This window comes from Physcomitrium patens, chromosome 3 (assembly GCF_059467195.1).
Source record: "Physcomitrium patens ecotype Gransden chromosome 3, ASM5946719v1, whole genome shotgun sequence".
NCBI classification, from domain to species: Eukaryota; Viridiplantae; Streptophyta; class Bryopsida; order Funariales; family Funariaceae; genus Physcomitrium; species Physcomitrium patens.
In genome coordinates, this window is record NC_143412.1 from 17,099,070 (window position 1) to 17,119,777 (window position 20,708).

The 20,708-nt window shown below is 33.6% G+C and overlaps 1 protein-coding gene across 7 annotated transcripts; it reads right to left on the reverse strand.

Annotated features, from left to right (window-relative positions):
• Positions 1–345: 345 nt before the first annotated feature.
• Positions 346–10,632, reverse strand: LOC112279243 (uncharacterized). 7 transcript variants are annotated; one of them, XM_090249050.1, is made up of 23 exons: positions 10,213–10,363; positions 9,559–9,656; positions 8,027–8,278; positions 7,717–7,796; positions 7,517–7,609; positions 7,078–7,179; positions 6,840–6,962; positions 6,307–6,368; positions 6,049–6,129; positions 5,612–5,666; positions 5,278–5,346; positions 4,917–5,093; positions 4,525–4,576; positions 4,207–4,249; positions 3,961–4,057; positions 3,153–3,488; positions 2,795–3,016; positions 2,381–2,562; positions 2,166–2,265; positions 1,810–1,869; positions 1,621–1,707; positions 1,157–1,276; positions 346–962 (listed from the first exon to the last, which is right to left on the reverse strand). In XM_090249050.1, exons 3-23 carry the CDS (start codon positions 8,067–8,069, stop codon positions 645–647), a joined length of 2,502 nt encoding a protein of 833 aa, XP_090105176.1. In that variant the 5' UTR covers positions 8,070–8,278; positions 9,559–9,656; positions 10,213–10,363; the 3' UTR covers positions 346–644. The 7 variants fall into 7 exon arrangements, with proteins under 7 accessions (XP_090105176.1, XP_090105173.1, XP_024369230.1 ...); XM_090249047.1 differs by lacking the exon at positions 9,559–9,656 and having other exon boundaries at positions 10,213–10,632; XM_024513462.3 differs by lacking the exon at positions 9,559–9,656 and having other exon boundaries at positions 4,207–4,252; positions 10,213–10,628.
• Positions 10,633–20,708: the final 10,076 nt, after the last annotated feature.

The following is a 20,708-nucleotide window of genomic DNA, read 5'->3' on the forward strand; positions in this document are numbered from 1 at the left end:
CTTGAATTGAAGCTAAATAAGTAAGTATGAAACTTAGAAGATGTTCGTAAATTAATGAAAGAGAGCCATTCAAGTTTCCTCAGCTTATCTTAGCAAATGTGGAAGACAGTGGAGATAATACATTGCTCATTAGAATACTGCACACTCAGTACATGTAATGAATATTCTTTATTCTAATATCGTTCGATTCTGACGATATAAGAATAGAAACTAATAGGTTTCAACATCAAGGCTTGAGAAAATAGCCTAATTCAAATTGAAAGTTAATGAGGCACAGACTTCAGCACACATACAACCACATTACGTACACATACATTTAGTTTTAGCTTGGAATGTGATCAAACATCAAATAAAACCTAGTACCAAGAAGTACTTACACCAAAATTACCAAATATGTGAGTATATGCAGAGCGGAGGTTTAACCTTCAGTTCCAGCGATAGAGAGAAACACACAAATATTTACAAACTACCATTAAGTTACCTATTAACCAGGTCTAATCTATCTACTCTTTCTAAAATTCCTTGCATTTCTTATTGATAAATGAATGGATAATTCGTGTCCATTTCGGGAAAGTTTACTAAAATGCGGAGGCAGGTGCAGATGAATTGGGTGGCGACTGTATCTACAATGTCATGAAAGCTGCTCAATTTCGCAACAGACTTGGATCATAAAGATAACGAAAAGTCCAGTCGTAGGGCTGCACAGATACACGATGCCTGATTCCTTTCGAAGATCGCTTCTTTTTGCATTCGTCAAAAGCCAATCGCTTCTCGTGCGGCAGTTTAGCAGCGATCCACTCTATTAAAGACTCAGCATCATGCGAGAAGTCCTGGACATACAAATGAAGGAGCTTTGGTAGAACAACAGTTTTCTTCTTGTGCACACTAACAGCCGCCATTAAAAAGTCTCGGCACGCTTCTTCTAATTCGATATCGATGTTCGTGGCTGTGTACACACGCATCTGCAGAGATATATTCACAAGGGCAATTTATCCAGTTGAATAAGATTGATAAAGTTAAATTTTCAACATGCAGCTAATACAATCTACGGGCTATATATCATCCGCTACTAACGGTACGACCCTCATATCACGCTCTGGATATCAGTAAAGAGCTCAGTTTTAAATATGTGAGAAAATGGTTACGAAACGCGTACCACAGGACTAGATCTGCTTCCACAGCAAAGCGCAAAACTGACAAGGGGCTCTGGTCGGTCAAGGGATGGTCCTACGTGCTCATCAGGCTTCTTAACTCTTATAATGGGAAACAGACTTGCCTGGCAGCATTCACCGTCACAATTGCAATCATGTGTTAGATTCGTGTGAGATTCATCTTTCAGGCCCTGCACGTTGAACATACGGGAGAAGGAAATGAAGACATCATTTTGTCTGCATACGATAGCCTGGCATAACAACACGAGCATTACAAACTATATGCAACAGGAAAACTTTCTTTTCTCACAAATAAGTATTCATAGATTACTTGCTAGAGAATAGATCCAATAAAGAGACACAGCATTCAACAGCACTACCTACACGGAAACATTGAATAGACGCGACCACGACTTAAACGATAAGTAAAATCGAGAAGACTTGACACTACGGAGGTGATGATCATTACTAATGCAGGTCGATACGAATTAGATCGCAATATTGAGTGTTCAATCATAGGTGGGCTGTATTTATGTGCACCAACGATATATGCCACCTGCCAAAATAACGTTCAACGGCATCATAAGGTTCATAGTAGATGAAACTGAAGATAATACGTTAAATATAAGAATGTCAAAGCACGAGAAATGCGGCAAACCTTATCCATAAGGCTGACCCTCTTGTAATGATTCTTTGGCGCTCCATATGTCAGAAATGCCTGGTAAACCACATCGAGTAAACTCCAGTCAAGAAAACTATCTCAACTAACCCAAAAGAACTATACACATGACAAAGGAGGAGCCATGTGCAAGCCACGGCCTCAGAAAGATAACAGTGACTTGCAAGAATATCTCATAGACTTTGCTGTAGAAAATAATTTGTACAACAATCAAACATGATAGGAAGGCTTACGTTAAATCTTATCTATAAGCAACATTACCTAAAAAAGAGAGTATTGCAACACTACTAAAACACGACAATTCATTGATGAAGAATGAAGAGGTGAGAAATCACATGAAGCACAAGTGTATTATAAATGTTGATCCAAAACGACAAGCGCTCCTTGTGATGCATGTTTTCTGGCTTTACAAGCTTCAGGAGTTCCAGAAGGTCACTGATTCATTCCACAGAAGAGGTTCAGTGATAGGAGGATGATCAAAATTAACTATGATCTGTGCTAATGTCACAAAACATAAAAATTTAACAGCGAGAGCTGTAGAAACTCTTACTGCAACCGTTGATAGAGAGCAACGAAAGCTTTGATCTGAGACTCCGTAGGAAGCACAGTAACATCCAAACTGTTCGCGTAAACCCCAATATCCCGAGCGGTACAGCCTTCTTTCACATCATATGGATCAATTGCTAGACGCTCGCCTTTATGATCAACCATAATATCTCCATCTGTCAAGTCCTGCATGGAGGATTTAGAAGCCATTAGCTATAGCTCCGATCGTTCATTACCACTTGAGGTTCGCAATTCCAAAGGCTTAAACTGGTGCACATCCAGAGTGTCGACTTGAGGGATTATTTTACCATTAATACATAATTAAGACAAGTAAGTCAATACAACTGAGTGTCATTCACCTATTCTTCAGTTAAATTTTTGATGAATCTTAAGAGAGCTACTTGATGGCGGAGCTTACTTGAGAAGGTCGCCGACCAAAGTTTCGCTTGGAGGAGGCAAACGCTTGCGAAGTCGAGCGTGCCAACGCAGAGAGTGAGCATGACTCAGCTGCACGTTGATGAAGTGAGGCAACTGTTCGCACAAGCTCTTCAGATAATTCATTTGGGCGGTAACTAAGTTGATTAGCATCTGAATTGGAAGTAGCAGCCCTCATAGGTGGTACATCTGGCTGTGAGTTATCCTGAGTAATGGTTTGAATCTGTCAGTTCCAGCTTAAGTCTCACGTAATCGCTGCAAATCAAAAGAAAATAACTATGGTCGATCCCTTCCTCCAGTTTTACAATACAGCATAGTAACAAGAGGCAAGTACCACAGACCTGAAGTAACACGCCATCAGTACACTGGATCTCATTGAGGACAGAAAATCCGCTTTTGATGCGCCGCAACTTGGATGTTGCTCGACTAATCCAAGTGTGATCCTGTGCTCCCAACTCCCTCGCGGGGCTATCAATGCTGTGGCCATTGTTAAGAGTACGTTTGAATTGAGACATGTCACTTGTAGACTTCTGAAGTACTACACGCACCGGAGGCAGACCTGCGTCTTTCTTTGCATTCTCCTTATCCACTGGTACAATTTTTCTGGAGTCTAGCGAAACGAAGCTATTCAAAAGGTGCTGTATGGTATGTGCCTTCAGTCGCGTTGTGACATGGAACTGCAAGAAACAAAATAAAGTTTCAGAAAAAATTGTAGCAATGTGTGTAAACTGCATCTATTATTTGGCAGAAATTCTTCGATCAGGCAACAACCAAGTATTCCTTCACTATCCTTCCCCATCTTCGAGAATACCACACGTTGCTAAGAGGCATATGAGAAGAACCTCGTGTGGAGCAGACTAATGTCAGAGAAAACTGAAAATATTCATCAAATCATGAGAAAAATCTGTAAGGTGTTTTGCATGCTTTCGAAGGACTTGCAACTTAACGATAGCGGAAATGAATCAACTGTTGAATGTTCGTGACTCGTATTTACTGATATGACTGTCCAACTGATGCCGAACGAAGACACTAACCAACTACAAAAACTGAAGTGCGCAAGTAATATCCATGCAGAGGCGTTGCACTTGCAATCTAAAAAACACTCTAATCATCAATCATGTTGTATGTCACATCTGCATGTAAACTTACCTCAGTAAAACAACGCTGACAGAAGTATTCCTGGCAAGTAGTGCAAAATAAAGATGGAGGAGAGTCCGAGATGTCACGTGTAGCACATACTGCACATCTACACACAATTCTAGAGTCATTATGCAGATTATAAGGTCTCTTTCATCAACCGCCACAATGCTGGTGTGAGCTAGGATAGAACCTATCAGCATTACCATTAACTGGGATTCCTAGACAATTATGACGTAAAAGTATCTGTCACTGTACCTGTCAGGAACATCTGAAGGTTGGGTAATCACTGTGTCATTCCCTGCTTTAGCCATCCTCACGTGTCAATGTCGAGCTTGAATGACAACAAACAGGTGCATAATTCGCCTAGCAGTTTGCAAAGCTGTGCGAAGCAGCGGTCTCAGAAAGCACACACCTTCTTCGACAAGGTGACAAACGGATACTGTATTTGTAACAATTACAAAGACGCAAAGCTGAGAGATTCAAGTAGATCCACCAAGCGTACAGTAGAGAGACAGCTGTACACCTCAGAAATTTTCTACTAACATAGTATTCAAATAATTAAATTCTGCACACCTGGTATTCGCTTCGTCACGAGCTGTCCAGCATTAAGATTACCCAACTCCATCTACATTAAGCCATGTTGGGACACCTATTAGTCCAACAGATGTCACACAAAAAACATTTAAGGTTCACATTTACAGTGGATATATAATGAAAATGGAGATATCTGTTCGGTACAATTAAATCTTTAGAAAGAACAAAACAAATAGATTCTGTATCACATCTCAAGACATCAACAGAATATTGAATCAACTAACTTCAACAATCGGGTCCCAGATGAGTGGACAAGTTTCATCAGATCGGAAAAGTATTTTCAGAGACACACTTACTGGTATTAATGGGGAAAACAGATAACACAAACTTCCATACTGCGTAAAGTCACACATTAATTAGCCATCACCCACCTCAGCCTCAAAATATTCAGCTTCAATGTCACTGGTCTCATCACTATCATCAGTAGTATCCTGAGAAGGTCCTTCAGGTTCAAGAATTACTTCCTGCCCTGTCCTAGGATCAATAACAGGAGGTTGTTTCACAGTAGCTTTTAACCTCTCGCGCCCAAGAGATTCCCGGGCACAAATCTGCACATAAGTCCGACAATAATCACTACAAAAGTTTGTGACTTTTTTTTCTGTGCTATTTTCAGTTTGAAGATCATCAAAGGCAGGAAAGAAAAGCATCATTTAATTTTAATACTGATAGAGATTGTAGCACTATATGATGACAATCTCTCGAACTAGTACTTTAGAGGACGAGAATTAATACCTCCTCAAAGGTAAGATCAAACCATTCATCCAACCAACAGAATGCATTTCGATGAGTGAGGAGCACGATCTGGATATGCAAGGAGCAAGCATGCATGAGAAAATGGCTGACGACAGTATGCAGCACAAGAAAAGTTATATTAAACCCCTATAATAGTTAGAGCGAAATTGGCCGAAACACGTCAGGTTAATTCACAGAACTCTTCCGAGGAGAATAATCATTACGGAAACCAGTAGAATTTTAATTACAAACCTCCCATCCCCTGGTCCTATTTCAAGATATTCATACTTTCTTTCATTTACTGTTTTCAGAAAATCTGAGTTTCGTGGTGCACCTGACGAATTCCATTGGTCATGAGTTTCTCAGCCCGGCTCTGGACACCCCAATAACTGCGGAGAGCATACAAACTGGATAAGTCGATCAAGGATACATTTGCACTAAAAGCTCACGACGGCTAGCACAGAAGATACATGTAGCAAATGTCAGGTTCTATAATTAGCTGGCATTTGAAACATGGCCAGGAAAAAACATTCACAGATAATCAACAATAAAACCTGAATGTAGACGTATGCACATAACCACATCCTCTGTTTGAGCTAGGAGCAGTGCATCTTGTATACTTAATTTATGTGCAACTAATTCTATAAGTGGCAGGTTTTCGAAAAATTGACTAAATACACGCGTCTATAGCGCGTCTACGAAAGCTTACAAAGTGGGACTCGCTGCTGGCCACATCCTTGTAAACAAGGGGGGGCAGGAGCTGTTACCTACTTGGCTTCCACTTTCACCAATTTGTACGCACACATCGTCGGTACCGTGTTACCAAGCCATCCCTTCCTTAGAGGTCCTCGCCTATTTCAATCAAGTAGATACTGTCCGTTAAGCAACTCTTCATTAGCCCTGAAACTCCTATGAACACACCTAATTGTCATGTTGAAAGAGTTTCTATTGGTGTTGAACTTCCTTCCTCTCAGCTTGAGGGATTGTAAATACTGTTTACATACTTACTACGTACAAAGAGAAACTTACCCAGTTTTCTTAGAAACATAAAGCTTAGGATCCAATTCTGCTCGGTAATCTCGGTTTGGAATCTGCGTCAAGTTTAATATCAGACCATTAGTCCAGAACACATATCCATCCTCAACTGCATGATCCTGCCTTCTCCAAAAACCCGTGCACTCTCTGAAACAAAAATAGATAGTAAGAGAAATACTCTGCAGTAAATTACATTCTGTGAAAGGATGTGTAAACTTGTGGGAAATATCGACAAAGAAATATGTGCTATATCTTTAGACTCCTTTCTTTGAGCATCCAGTTCCCCTAATTTCTCTCCAATAAGAGGCAGCATCAGATTAATAAGATCACAGAACTATTACTCTTCTTCATGCGGCAAAACCCGAAGTACAAACAACAACCATGCGTTTCGCTAACTCAATCATGCCCTCAATTTCCAACGCAATTGTTGAAGATAATGAATCAGTATTTCCACATCAAAACCTCAATAAAATTTATTCGTATTTTCGAATGACCTTGAAAATAACAAGACAAGAGGGGTCACTTACATCATCAAAAGCAATGTCGATCATATCGACCTTGCGGATGGCAAGTTCAGCTTCTGTAAGATTGTGAATGTTCTCCGTGGAGCCATTGTCGTTTGCATGCATGCTAACCATTTCTATTTTCAGCTGGAACAAAAATCAGAATCCAATTTTCCATTAAATCTTTGAACTCTTCCCACCATACATCAATCGAAATAACTGCTATTCAAAAATTACTATCATTAGAGACAGTAGAACTAACCTTATTGAAGAATGGAATTGAAATGGTTGTTCGCACATAAGGAAATGCCATCCATGTCTTCTCATCAATGATCAAAGCATTTGAAGGTACCAACCTTGTCACCTGCCATCACAACATGTCTCCAAACATCAATAGCAGTTGGTACAATTTCACATGCTGCTAATTGATCGACGGAGTCTCCGAAATCAGTTGGTTCCCTTTCAATATTCCGCTAGATAAACATACAATACACCTATACGGGCAATAAACAAACATATACCCCACAAACTTGAAACACGGCGCACGTGAAACTTCTGCGTTACGCGCGCGTGCAAGTGTATGTTTAAAGATAGAAGCAAATACTGAAACCCTGTAACGGCTACGCCCAATACGAAGAAAGTTCCAATAGTACAACTATCAGAACTCCTACGACAATATGGTGTACGCCTCGAAGAATTACCCAGTCAGGCAATCGATCTCCAAGACGATATAGGCTGTGTGTATAGATTCCTTCGCCCCATATCTCGTTCTCATACGGCAACGTTGAGAGAAGCTGCAAACAATTACCAAAATGTTAAAACAAGAAGTTACGAGCTGCACATTCAACTTTTGCGTAACCACATGAGCAAATTGTTGGAGATTGATGCAGCGAGGACACACCTGTCCTCCTTGACCCTCCGAGGTGTTCAGTTCATTTGTCTTGAAGTTGGAAAAACGTTGACCCCTCTTGAATTCGTTCACTGGTTACCGTGTAATTCATCCCAATTCAGTGCGAGTCAGCACAGCAAATGTAGCTTTAGTAGGTTCATGTCAGTTCAGTGAGAATTTAAGATACAAAAAGGAAATATTGAACCTTGCAGACGCACGAAAATCTAACCTTATCAGGCAGTACAGACAGGTGTCGAGAAATGAAAGACAGAAATAGAGCTAATTGCTGGAAAGAAGAAAATTTGAAACCAACATTACGCACCTGTCATCGGAAGGAGAACTCGCATTTCAGTGATGTGAACCATGTCGGCCTTTGGCAGTAGGCTTCAAGAGAAGGAGTGCTTAAATTAGCGGAAGACTAGAAACAATTCCACTTAAACCATAGGTTAAGCGAGCTTCAATCAGGGGTCTTTTCTCTGATTTTTACGATCTTTAAAGCTGTCTCCGCGTAATGTCGCGTTGCACAAAGAATTATATGGTCTCCCTAACAACTTTCCAACTAATCGTGAAAAGACTGCAACCATGCAACAAGAATACGAATAACAGTCAGAACACTTATCAACATCATCTGAAGTCATAATGATTACGTCAATATCAGATCCCTCAACAAATACAAAAGTAAAAGGTGTGGTAAACGTGACAATCGTCTTGAGAGCACATCTTGGCTGTAAACGCCAAAACACCCCCACGCACTGAATTAAAAAAATCCCTACTACCAAGTTACATCGTGGATTACAGAAAGAAAGAACGCAGAGCAAATGGAGAAAAACAACTTGGTCCTATCCTGGCACAAAGATACAAAAAATAGCACTACTGGCCGAAAGATAAGCAAATCAAGGGGACTTGAATTCCCTAAAATCGACCTGAACCACATGTAACACTGAACAATCATGCACTTTGCAGCAAAAATAGGCACAAAAACACTAACCTAATTTCAGATTGCTGCAAATAACATCATTCATACTGCTACCAGTGGATCTATGTGACTCGCGTAGTCCATGCCTTGACTACAACCACAGCCATAAACCAGTCTCGAAATCCTAAAACTCGGCATCAAGTGTAATCTCGAGACAAGACCAATAAAGCAGCAAGGTTTGCATCCCTTCGACGAAGTTATTTTTCAATAAGAATAAATTCTGAAGTAGGTCCCATGATCGAAAGAAAATAGTGTTGCTTCGGAATGACGTAGGACACATTATCATCGATTCTTCCAACGCAGCTATAGCGGAAGCACGACTTCATTTATAATGCGAAATGAACAGGCACTTACATGAGCAATGTTATCAAGAGAAATTAGAATCTAAGACGACCATCTGAAGGTGCGTGAAGGTATTCAGATTTGACAGAACAGAATCGATCATATGAATTAAAACAGGCTACTTGCATCCGATTGGTAAGCTATCATGTTCACAGTCCTTGCTCTAAGCTTTCAAGCGGAAAGGTTGGTACATACTTGGGAAACTAGACTAGAAATTGACTCAATCTGCTGAAAGTCCTCAGCCAACTGAAGCGGTGTGTAAGTTATACACCAGAATCGCAGATATCAATTTCGGTTATGGATAGGCGATGTGTAACGACGGCTTAATCGAGTAGAAACGCGTAAGGATGGAGTCAAGCGATACTGAAGTTTCAACCCTACTACGCACAAAATCATGATTCTGATAATGTAAACATACACAATATACTTATTTTTATATTTAAACATATTTATGAATGAACCTTAAAATTTAGCGGGAATTTTTTCGCGAATAAAATGAAAAATAAAAATCCAATTCCCCAATTAGCTAACGTAACCTGATGTTCCATTCTTGAATGGTGATTGCACATTGTGAACTCTCAGAGTCAATGCAAACTCGCCACATTGTACAAATCCTCGCTTCCACCATCCATGACTTGCAAAGAAAAACTTTCAAAGCATCATTTAAGGATCCAACATCCACTCTCTTGACAACAGGTATAAGAACAGGGCCGTTAGCTTCGAAGGGTGCAAAAACAATAGTACCGGACTCAAAAATTCTCGGAGCTATCAGGAGATCCCAGCTAATGAGCTTCCCTTCAAAGACTGAAACTACGATGGGTAGTTGAAACGCTCCAACTGTCATGCAAGCATTAACATATTCCTCTCGTGTTCCAGACTCGAGAAAAGAGGCGATCGTTTCAAAAGCTTCTCACCACATTATTCCTACCCTCATTCCCCAAACGGACACTATCAGAAAACAGAACAAAACAAATAAAAACCAATGGAAGAGAAATGAAACAACACACAAAACGTCCGTTGAAAAGGCAGCCAAAGAGGATCGATAGCACCTCGAGCAGATTCCTCTACCCTTCACCACCTCCTCTACTCTTCCCTCCTTTCCCCTCTCCTCTCCTTCCAAGCACACAATTGAAGATCTCAGAGGAGACAGAACGGAAAGACTCGTTCAAACAAACATGAGGGAAACCTACACCCACTGACGCAGAAATGGGCCACGCTACACCACTCCGCACGCCATGGCTTGCGTTTTAAACACTCTCCCCCCAAAGAAGGATGCAGGGGAGAATTGCCGCTCCACCTGCTGCTCATCAAGAGGGGCTGACGAATGGACAAGGGATTCGAAGCACCACCATCGCTAGTGGAAACGCTGAACCCGCCACCATGAAGGGAGCTTGTTTGCCTCCTTCCCACTCTCCGGTTTAGTCTGCAGCGATCCAGCATCCACCTCGGGACCCACCATCCACCCGTCGCTCTCTCGCTCTCTTGCTCTCTCTAGCACTTCATCTCCGGGTCCAGGAACAATCCCGAATCCCAAGCCTCGAAAATCATGTCTACCCCCGCACGCATGAGACCACACACACAGTCCCTCCGTCCGTCCCGTCCCACCCTTTCGAATGGCATTGTGACAGAATATCACAAAGCCCCTCCCTCTCCATGCAGCAACAGCAGCGATAATCCTCCTCACGTCTTATTCTCCCTAGATCTATACTTGGCAGGCATCATCACTGGGAGCCATACGGTATTCTTATTATTATTAGTGGTAGTAGTAGCAGTAGGATGACTACTTTCTGGTGTTGAGCTCTGGCTGGCGTCTTGCAGAGAGGCCATGCAAGGCACCTGCATTCAATGCGACCGCCAGACGAGGTGCAGAAGAAGATTGATTGCTGCTGTGACGCTGTTGTCGCTGGTGCTTCCAATTTTCCACTTGGGCCCTTCTCTCAATAGCTCATTCATCACTGATCGTATCTACAAATTGGTTTGATATTTAGGGGTTAGGTTCATTCTGTTAGGTCTTGGGGAAGGGAATTTCATTATTTTTCCTTCTTTTCATGCATATACATGATGCAATCTAGACGGAAGGAAAGACGTGAACAATTATCCCCTGAATGTGGTGGTGGTGGTGGTGGTAGCTCAAGTTGTGTACTTACTTTAAAGAGTTTGAATGTTGCTTTATGTAGACATGATGGGTTTCTGAAGAGAGGGAAAGTTGACTGGAATTATGGGATTTTGGTTGATGTGATAGTGGTGGATGTGTGTTATACTGTTGCAGACCTGCAGTGAGTAGAATAGTCATTCAGGGAATGATGAACAGGTGGATTTTGGTAAGTCCAGTGACCTGAAATTTCTTTTTGTATCGACATATTGCACTTTTGTGACATAGAATGCCTTTTTGTTTGTATTTTATAATGTTATAATGTACTTACACATTTTTCAAAGAATAATTAGATACACATGTAAACATCATACACCATCATCAATATCGAGAGCCCCAACAAAATTTCCCTCCCCCCTACCAGTACTAAAACGTAAATAAAAAATAATAAACTATCTTGTATTTTTTATCTTATTCAATATCAATTTGGTGTTATATAAATGATTACACCTATTTTCATAATTTGAATTGGAATTACTTAAATATCAAAACATTCATTGTCGATCATTAAATTAATTGAAATTTATAAGGTAGTTTAAATAACATATTGTCTTTTTTCTAAACAAACACCATAGTGGCATTAAAACATATACAACAAATTGCATGTTTGTTAAAAGTATTGAATCATAATAATAAACCATATGAATCACAAATATTTAAATAATCCCAATGTTGACTGGTAATGATTTAGAGATCTTTACACCTAGAAGCCTGCATAGGAAGTTCATGATGTAAAGTTCTCATAAAAGTTCTTGTTTGATAACAAAAACAATGCCTACTTTTTAGAAGCCTTGGTTTTTGGAGATAGTACATAGTGACAAAAAGACTATGAAAAAGGATCAATCACATAAAACATCAACTTTCTCTCTCCCACCAAGAGATATAAATAAATAAAATAAAGATTCAACTAACCCAAACCATTACGACTTAATTAGAATTATTATTGGGGGGGGGGGGGTGGGTATGTGTATTAAAAATATTGGTTTGATGTCAAACCGAGCAGGTGGGGGAGGTGCCAACTCTCAAAGGAATTCCTAGCATAATATGAACAATGAAGTAAAGCTCCTTCATAATCAACAACATCACTACTAGGGCAGAGCCTTTGATGGATCACTAACTAGCCTCTGACTGACTGCCCCTGGCTTTGGCATGCATTCATTCATGGGCGGGCAGGCAGTCCCCTGCCCTCATCCCCCACCCACTTTCTTCAGTTTTCACTGCATCCCCACCAACCTCCCACTGCCATTCCTCATCCATCCACCCATCCACCCATCCATTCACAATTTCATTCATCCATAAAATTATTTACCATTCGTCCGTATATTCATCCATACGATGGGAATCCATGAAAGGAACCCACAGTTCTCGGTTTGATTACGTGGCAGTCGAGCTTGGACGAATGACCGTCCACGTTGACCTTTTGAGAGAGAGTGAACCGAGAAAGGCATCTTCCATTTTAGTTGAGGCCTAATTGTTTTATTTTTTTTTATTTTTTTTTCGTTTTGGCCTTTCATCTAAAAGTAGGAGCTTAATTCATTTTTTTCTAGAACTATGTAGAATGCTGCAAATGTGTGTGTATGGATGGATGGATGGATGGATGTGTTTGGAAATCAAACATTACTTAATTCAAGTCACAATTTGGGATTTTGGCACTTAATAAAGAAGTTTAGTTGAATGTATTCGTTGAGAATACAATTTATATCAGCTTGGCTTACAATGGTCACTAATTGCATGACTCAAAAACTTGCTAGATGTTAGAAATATTCTATCATTTCAACAAAAATAACTTGTTAAAGTCTTTAAAATATTTTTTGGGATTTAAAAAATCTAAGCTGGTTTCAACAGAAGGTTAATTATTAAAATTTACAGAAGATCCTAAATACAAGCTTCTTCAAAAATATTACTATAATTGAAAATATTATGACAATGCAATACAAGTAATGTTTTCAGTATTGAATATTTGTAGGATGAAGAGGTTTAAAATAGCTGCATATTGTTGTGTCACTAGATACAAATGTAAGTTTGGTATAAAAAATTGGTCAAAATTCCATTCATTGTTACTTAATATATAGAAGTACTGACTTGTTTCTAAAATGAATGATTAATTCTTAATGTAATGTTTAATGCTTAATGTAATGTTTAATTCTTTCTCATTGAAAATAATCTATATACATCTCTCTCTCCCTCTCCCTCTCTCTCTCTCTCTCTCTCTCTCTCTATATATATATATATATATATATATAGACATTAAACTATGTTGGAAAATTATTATAAAATCAAAGAGCTAACTTGAAACAGTCCCTCTTTAATTTACAAATCTAAAGCTTTTTTTTGAATTTTCTTAAACAAAACTAATAATTATTATGTAAAAAATTAAAAAAATTAATTTTGTTTAATAATCAATCAAAATATATATTAGAAATATGTTAAAATATAATTTTAAAATATCATGATTAAAAATTTGAATTATTTTATACATAGTTGTTTAGATCTTATTGTCAAATATACTTATAAAATTATTAAACTTAAAATTTTAAAATTTTAATTATTTTAGTCTATTTTCTATATTTATCCATCAAAATATATATATACACACACAAACATATATATATATATATATATATATATATATATCAGATGACGAAAATCCTCAATTAGTTAATTAGAAGTTTCAAATTAATATATACATACCAAACATTATGGATTTGTTTTTAAAATAATATAACTAATCTGCACTTGTAATTTTGTTATTCTTATAAATATTTACAGATTAGATATTCAGAAATAAATAATAAATATAAATATAATTCATTAGAATAATTTTTTTTGAAAAAAAAATATATAAAGTTAAATTTAATAATAATTTTATTTTTATTTATTTTATTAATTGACTTTTATTTTTATAAATTTACCAACCTAAAAATTAACTTAAATTTATTTATTTACATTTAATTTTTTTGTATAATTATGCATAATATATATATATATATATATATATATATATATATATATATATATATAATGTAGATTTTTTTTTAAAACCTATAATATTCTAAATTATAATTCATTAACAAAGATGTTATTATCCATTTTATCTTAGAAGAATCTGTAAAATATATTGTATGGTCTAAAAATAAGTAAATAAATAAATAAATGAATCATAATTAAATTCAATTTTATATTTTAAATAAAAAATATTAATTTTAATCACTTATAAAATATTAAATTATTTATTAGATTTTATTTTTTTTATTTGATCAATAGATTTTTTTATAACAATGATCACTATTAGATATTTTTAATATGCTATATATAATAAAGTTATTTTAATATTAAAAAGAAGTCTAATAATTTTTTATTTTATTATTTTTAATAAAATTTAATAATTATAATATCAAATCTAATGAAGTCTCTATGGAACTCAATAGATTACTAATTCTTTTGTATAATTTGTGACTAAAATAAGATAATTAAGTAAAAAAAAGAAGTAAAATCACCAAATTTATTAAAAATACATGCTAGAGAATAAAGACATTATATCATTAAATTATTGTTCAATAAGATATCATAGATATTTAAATATATAATTATTTAAATAAAAAGTATTTAATAGAAGGTAAATGTAAGTAGATTTAATAATATCTTGTAGAGAAGCTTCTTAAAAGCTTTGTACAAGTAAAATTGACTTTACATGTGTTTGTAGTTGATTGATATGTTAGAAACTTTGCTAACAAGTTGGCCAAGTGACATACATGTAAGAAATGTTTCTTGCAAGTTAGACACATGTTTCATAAAGTTGGAAATATTTGGACATCTCATAGAATGTTGCGAGATAGCTCCTAGTTAGATAGTATATATGGAAGCAATAGTCAAGCCTTTTTTTATTCTTATTAATATCTTTGTTGTAATTTGTCTTGTTTTAAGAATCTCTAATTTTTTTTGTTTTAGCAATAGCCATTATAATTTACTATTATACCATCTTTAAGTGATTATCTACTCTTCTCTAATGAATTGAGAATGTATTGACTCTTTGATTCTTTGTGATTCATATCTTTATTAGTTTTATATATATATATATATATATATATATATATATAATTTAAAAATGAATGAATCACCTTACTTCTTTTATTGTGTTTTAATGGTTGTACACTACCTACCATTAAACTAACATTTTTATTTTTTAGAATTAATTTTTTTATTAAAATATGTAGACTAAACTTCTTAGTAGAAATTTTTATTTGATATTAAAGGTTGTGAATTATCCTTCATTAATCTGGCTTCTACATTTGTTAAAGTTATTTATTATAGAAATGAAAGGAAAAATTATATACGCTTCATATAGTAGATTAAGAATAGATTTGTAACTAGTATAAATCTTTATAAGCTTGTCAATATTCTTAGATTATAAATTTCACGTATTACCAATGTAAACTATGGAGATACTATTCCTACATATGTACTAAAATAAATTTTTACTAATTGGAAGTTTATTTCATTTCATAATGATATAAATTCCTACTAATTCTATAATTTTTTGATTATTTTTTACCTAATATCCAACAAATCGTAGAATTCTCTAATTATAAGTTAAATAAATCTTTTAAATAGGTGATTTATTTTAGTTCATAATTACTAATTAATTAGAGATTTTTTTACATAAAATTTTCCTTCTATTTTTTACTAAAGATCTTAGGTTATCTAAACTAATTCAAGTTTTCACTCACACATCTACAACAATAATACAATATAAACAGTTCAAAATCTACATATTTTGAAAGAAAAATTTTTATGTGATTTTTTTATTATTTTAATATAATTTTTATCTTATTTGATTGTATAATAATAAAAATCATCCAAATAAATAAATTTTCATCTAAGAACAATTTTTCATCTATAAATGAGTTTTCATCTATAAATAAAATTTTATCCAATCTTAATCGATATTCATCTATAAGTCTTCATCCAATTTAAATTAAATTCATCTTTAATTTTATCCAAAATAATTCATCCAAAATAAATATTCATCATTGATTAAGATTTTTTTATCCCACTAATTTATTAATCTTCTAACTTAACTTCATCCTAGTCTAGACTCTTTTAATATTCTTTGATACAATTGAAATTCTCATAGAAGTAGTTAGATGTTAAAAGCAAGTTCAATGAGGCTGACCACATTGTAGCAAGGAAAAGACAATGACCACCAGTTTGGAGTTGAATGCACTTGATTTTTCTCCTTTCTTGATTATTGAATACACTTGATTTGACACAAAACTAATTTTTTGGCAGCCTTGCAATTTTCTTTAGAAAGTGAATTATATCAGGTAAGAATTTTAATTTCTTCTCTTCAGCAGTATTGATGATGAAAACAATGATGTGCCATTAATTAGCAGCTTGTAGAGGAACTTGAAACTACATGTAACATTAGCATATCTACTTATGTTGGGGCCAACAATGCCTTAAGGAATAAGACCTTTGATGTCGATGTGTGAAGCTGTAATTATATGTGACTATCAAAAAATAAGATAGCTTTTTTGGGATGTGCTTCAACCTAGTCTCATGCAACTTCCTCCATCTAATACAAGTAATTTATCATTAGAAGGGTGAATGGCTCGATCTCACTCTACTGCAAATAGAAAACAAAAAATCCACTATATATAAGACTAATTTTTATCTTTGATAAAACGAGCTAATTACAATGCACTTTAGCAGGTTGAAATGTAATTGAGGCTTCTACAAATACAATGACACTATTAATCTTAGATATTATAATTAATATAATAAAAATATTATATAAAAAAAATAAGAAAGAAATAAAAGAAGAGAAAGAAATAAAATTTGGTATGAAAAAATAACTTATAGAAATAAGTATAAATAAGATTAAAAAGAACCACCTTTATTAGACATTGATGACTCTTGAAAACTTGTTTTGTTTCTTTTGTTTGAACTTTAGGACACATACTATGCAAAAATTATTAGAAAAAGGATTAGAAAAGGATTTTAGTATAAAAAGAGTAGTTAGACCAATTATATGGATGAATGGAGATGGATGATGAAAACCTCTACTCTTATTAGCCAAAATTCATGTACAATGGACTTTAAGGAGGCTACTTGAGGCCTTATTAGGAATTAATATTATTCTTTTGAAGCCATTTGAACTCAAGAGGCTAGAATTAAGAAGTTTAGGATTTTGGCTATAGTTTTGGTATAAATTTTGAGTGATTTGGAGTTTTTATGAAAGAGATATAAGCTCTCAAAGTTAAGGTGTTGATTTTGTATCTACTTTCACTCTTTTGGATATAACATACGCATATAGAAAGCAATGAAATATCGGTGACCATGATTGAAGAGAGAATTTTTTTGGCTATATTTTTCATATATTTCTTAATGAATTCTAAGCTAGAATGAAGGAGATATAGGAAGTTAAAGTCAGCACTTGCAATCTAAAAGTAGTAAGTGGCCCGATTTACTAGTGGTTGTGTTTTGAGCTATATCTTGAGCAACTTGACAAGATTTTGGCTCAATATTTCCAAGAATGTATATTATCATGTTTATAAAATTTATACACAAATTTTGTGGCAGTTGGATTTTGGATTTTTGAGATATGAAGAAAATAGTATTTAGGTGCTTATAAATTAGAATTTAAAGCACTTGCTAGGATTTTTAGGATGCCAAACAATCTACAATAGATTTATAATTCATTTTTTTTGAGGTAAAGCTTAAGAATAAATCCAAATTATCTAAAAATTTGAGTAAAATTGAAAAATTTGGTAAAAAAATATGAATTTCTAAAATTTGAAAATATTTTGCTCTTGCAAGGATTTCTTTTTCTCAAATTTTAGAAATTCATATTTATTCATCAAATTGTTCAATTTTACTCAAATTTGCTACAATTTGGGCATTTCATGCAAATTAAAAGAGTTTTTGGGAGCTGAGACTTTATATACATGTTATATATTGAGATATGGAGCTATGAAAAAATTATGGTATAAAGATGGATTTTTGCAAGGAAATTATGGATTTTCTTTGATCTTATTGAAAATCAAGCTTATTGGCAAATAATTTAATTATGACTAGGTATAGCAAAGGATGTTAGGGCATTTTTAGATGCTTTAGAAAGGCTTATGTATAAAGCTTCATAAATATACAATGATTTTATCAGTAGAATATCTTTTGGTACAATTATATTTATTTAGCCTATATAATAAGAATACATCACTTATTAGAACTAGTCCAATAAGTTAAAGCTAAACTCTCTATAGCTAGATATCTAGTATATTCTTAAATAGAAAATCATACCGTACAACAATGAGGACAAGAAGAAATTAATAAAAATATAAATGGTTAAAGATTAGGTTGAAGAAGACAAAGACAAGATTAAATTAATGAAGATATAGATGTGTGAAGATTATATTGAAGAAGATAAGATAAAACTAACAAATAATATTAATAGATAAAATTTATAGATAAAATCAATAGATAAATTGAAGAAAGTTTTGAGGTTGAATTGTTTGACCATAACAAAACCAAATCTGTGGAGATTTAAAATAAATATTGAGAAATTTCTTTATAAAAACATAGAAGGAATACTTGAAAATCTAATTATTAATTTGGTAACCATACTAGGAATACATTGCTATCTCTTATAATTAAGTTCATAAAATTTATAGAATTAACAATAGTTATTTAGTAAGAATGAGTGATGTTCTTGAATAGAACTTATCAACTTTATTATGAGTATTAAAAACCATAAATAAAGATGATATAAAATAATTTTATATTATACAGTAAATTAGAAGGATTAAATAAATAGGGAAAAAAAAAGACTTTAATTAAAAAAAGAAAAGAAAAAATAAGATGTACATTGAAAATAAATCTACATTGAAGAATATTGTATAAAAATATTTTTTGGCAACCAAGAAATCACGAAATAATTATAAAGTCAAATACTACATTAGGTAATAAGCTAAGAAATTGAATTTCATAAAAATCCAAAAATTCCAAGAAAATGAGCTACAAAATAATAATATATTTATAGAATATATAAAAAAGAAAAAGAAGAAAAAAGGAAAATAATTGATAGGCAAAAAATTGAAAGAAAAAATTATTACAATAGAAAAAAAAGATTCTTTTAGGAAACTTAAGTTAAAATAACTTGATAGAAGATTTAGGTTTTAATAGTGAAGAAAATAAAAACTCAATATAATAAAAAAGAAGAGATTTTTTAATCATAGAAGAATTTACAAGGAAGTTAAATTTAATAAATTCTACTACTAGTATAGAATCAAGATAAATTTTAATACAATTTTCTAATTTACCTACTCCATTATAACAAAGAACAAGAACCATTATGACATTAACTATTAGCTATACTAAAGTAAGATTTTTTAAATTTAAGGGCAAAGAAGATCCAAATATTTACATTAGGGAATTTTATAATATTTATTGGATTAACATGAAAATAATAGATGAAGACAAATTAACACTTTTTCTAATAATACTTAATAAAAAAGCACTTAAGTATATTTGATATCCTATAAGACATTTTATTTCTTGAAAAGAACTTAGAGATATATTTATTATTTATTTTAGAGAAAAGATAAGTGATAGAGAAGTCATCAATAATCTTTTACATATCAAGCAAAAGAAAGGTGAGGATGTGGAAGAATCGTTTTAAAAATTAATATAAGCAACTAATAGATTTGTTCGTCAATTCCATGATTTATTTTAAAAAATAGAATTCTTAAATGGATTTAAAAGAGAATTAGGAAAATATGTAGCTTTATTACCAACAAATATATTAAAAGAAGCTCTACAATGAGCAAGAAAAATTGAATTAAGTATACATAGTGAAGAAAGATCTTATGATACAAAATCCAAAGATTTGAGTAAAGATTCAAAAGAAGAAGAAAGGAAAAAAAGACTAATAAAAATATTTAAAGAAATTAAAAGAAGAAATGGCTCAATTAAGCATTGTATCAAAGTAATTTAGTATAAGTGACATTTGTAGGAAGTGCAATAATGAAGGATATTTTCTTTTTTAGTATCCTATGAAATTTTGTAAAAATTATAATATGCATACATATCAAATTAATGATTGTATTTATAATCAATGATATAAAGATAGAAGTTTAGCAATTCATCAAGTACAACTATAATTAAATAATCTCAAAAAAAAAAAACCTATGATAAGAACTTTATCTATAAATCAAGATAGAGGTCAAAGACCTTCAAATCAAAAATATTATAAGAAAGAAGATGCTATGAAGAATAATATTTATGGAGGAGAAGAAAGATACATTTATAGAGAAGGATATAGATCTAACTATTATGAGAATATATTATAGCTAAGATATGAAAGGAAATATAAAAGAGATAAGAATAAAAATTCATCAAGCAGAGGTCATATAAATCAAGGACGGGGAAGTAACTTTGAGTATTATTGTTGCTACCAGAATAAACTTATAAAAGTAAATTATCTACCATAACTTAAACACCAAAAAGAAGCTAAAGAGGAAAAAACAAAAAGACAAT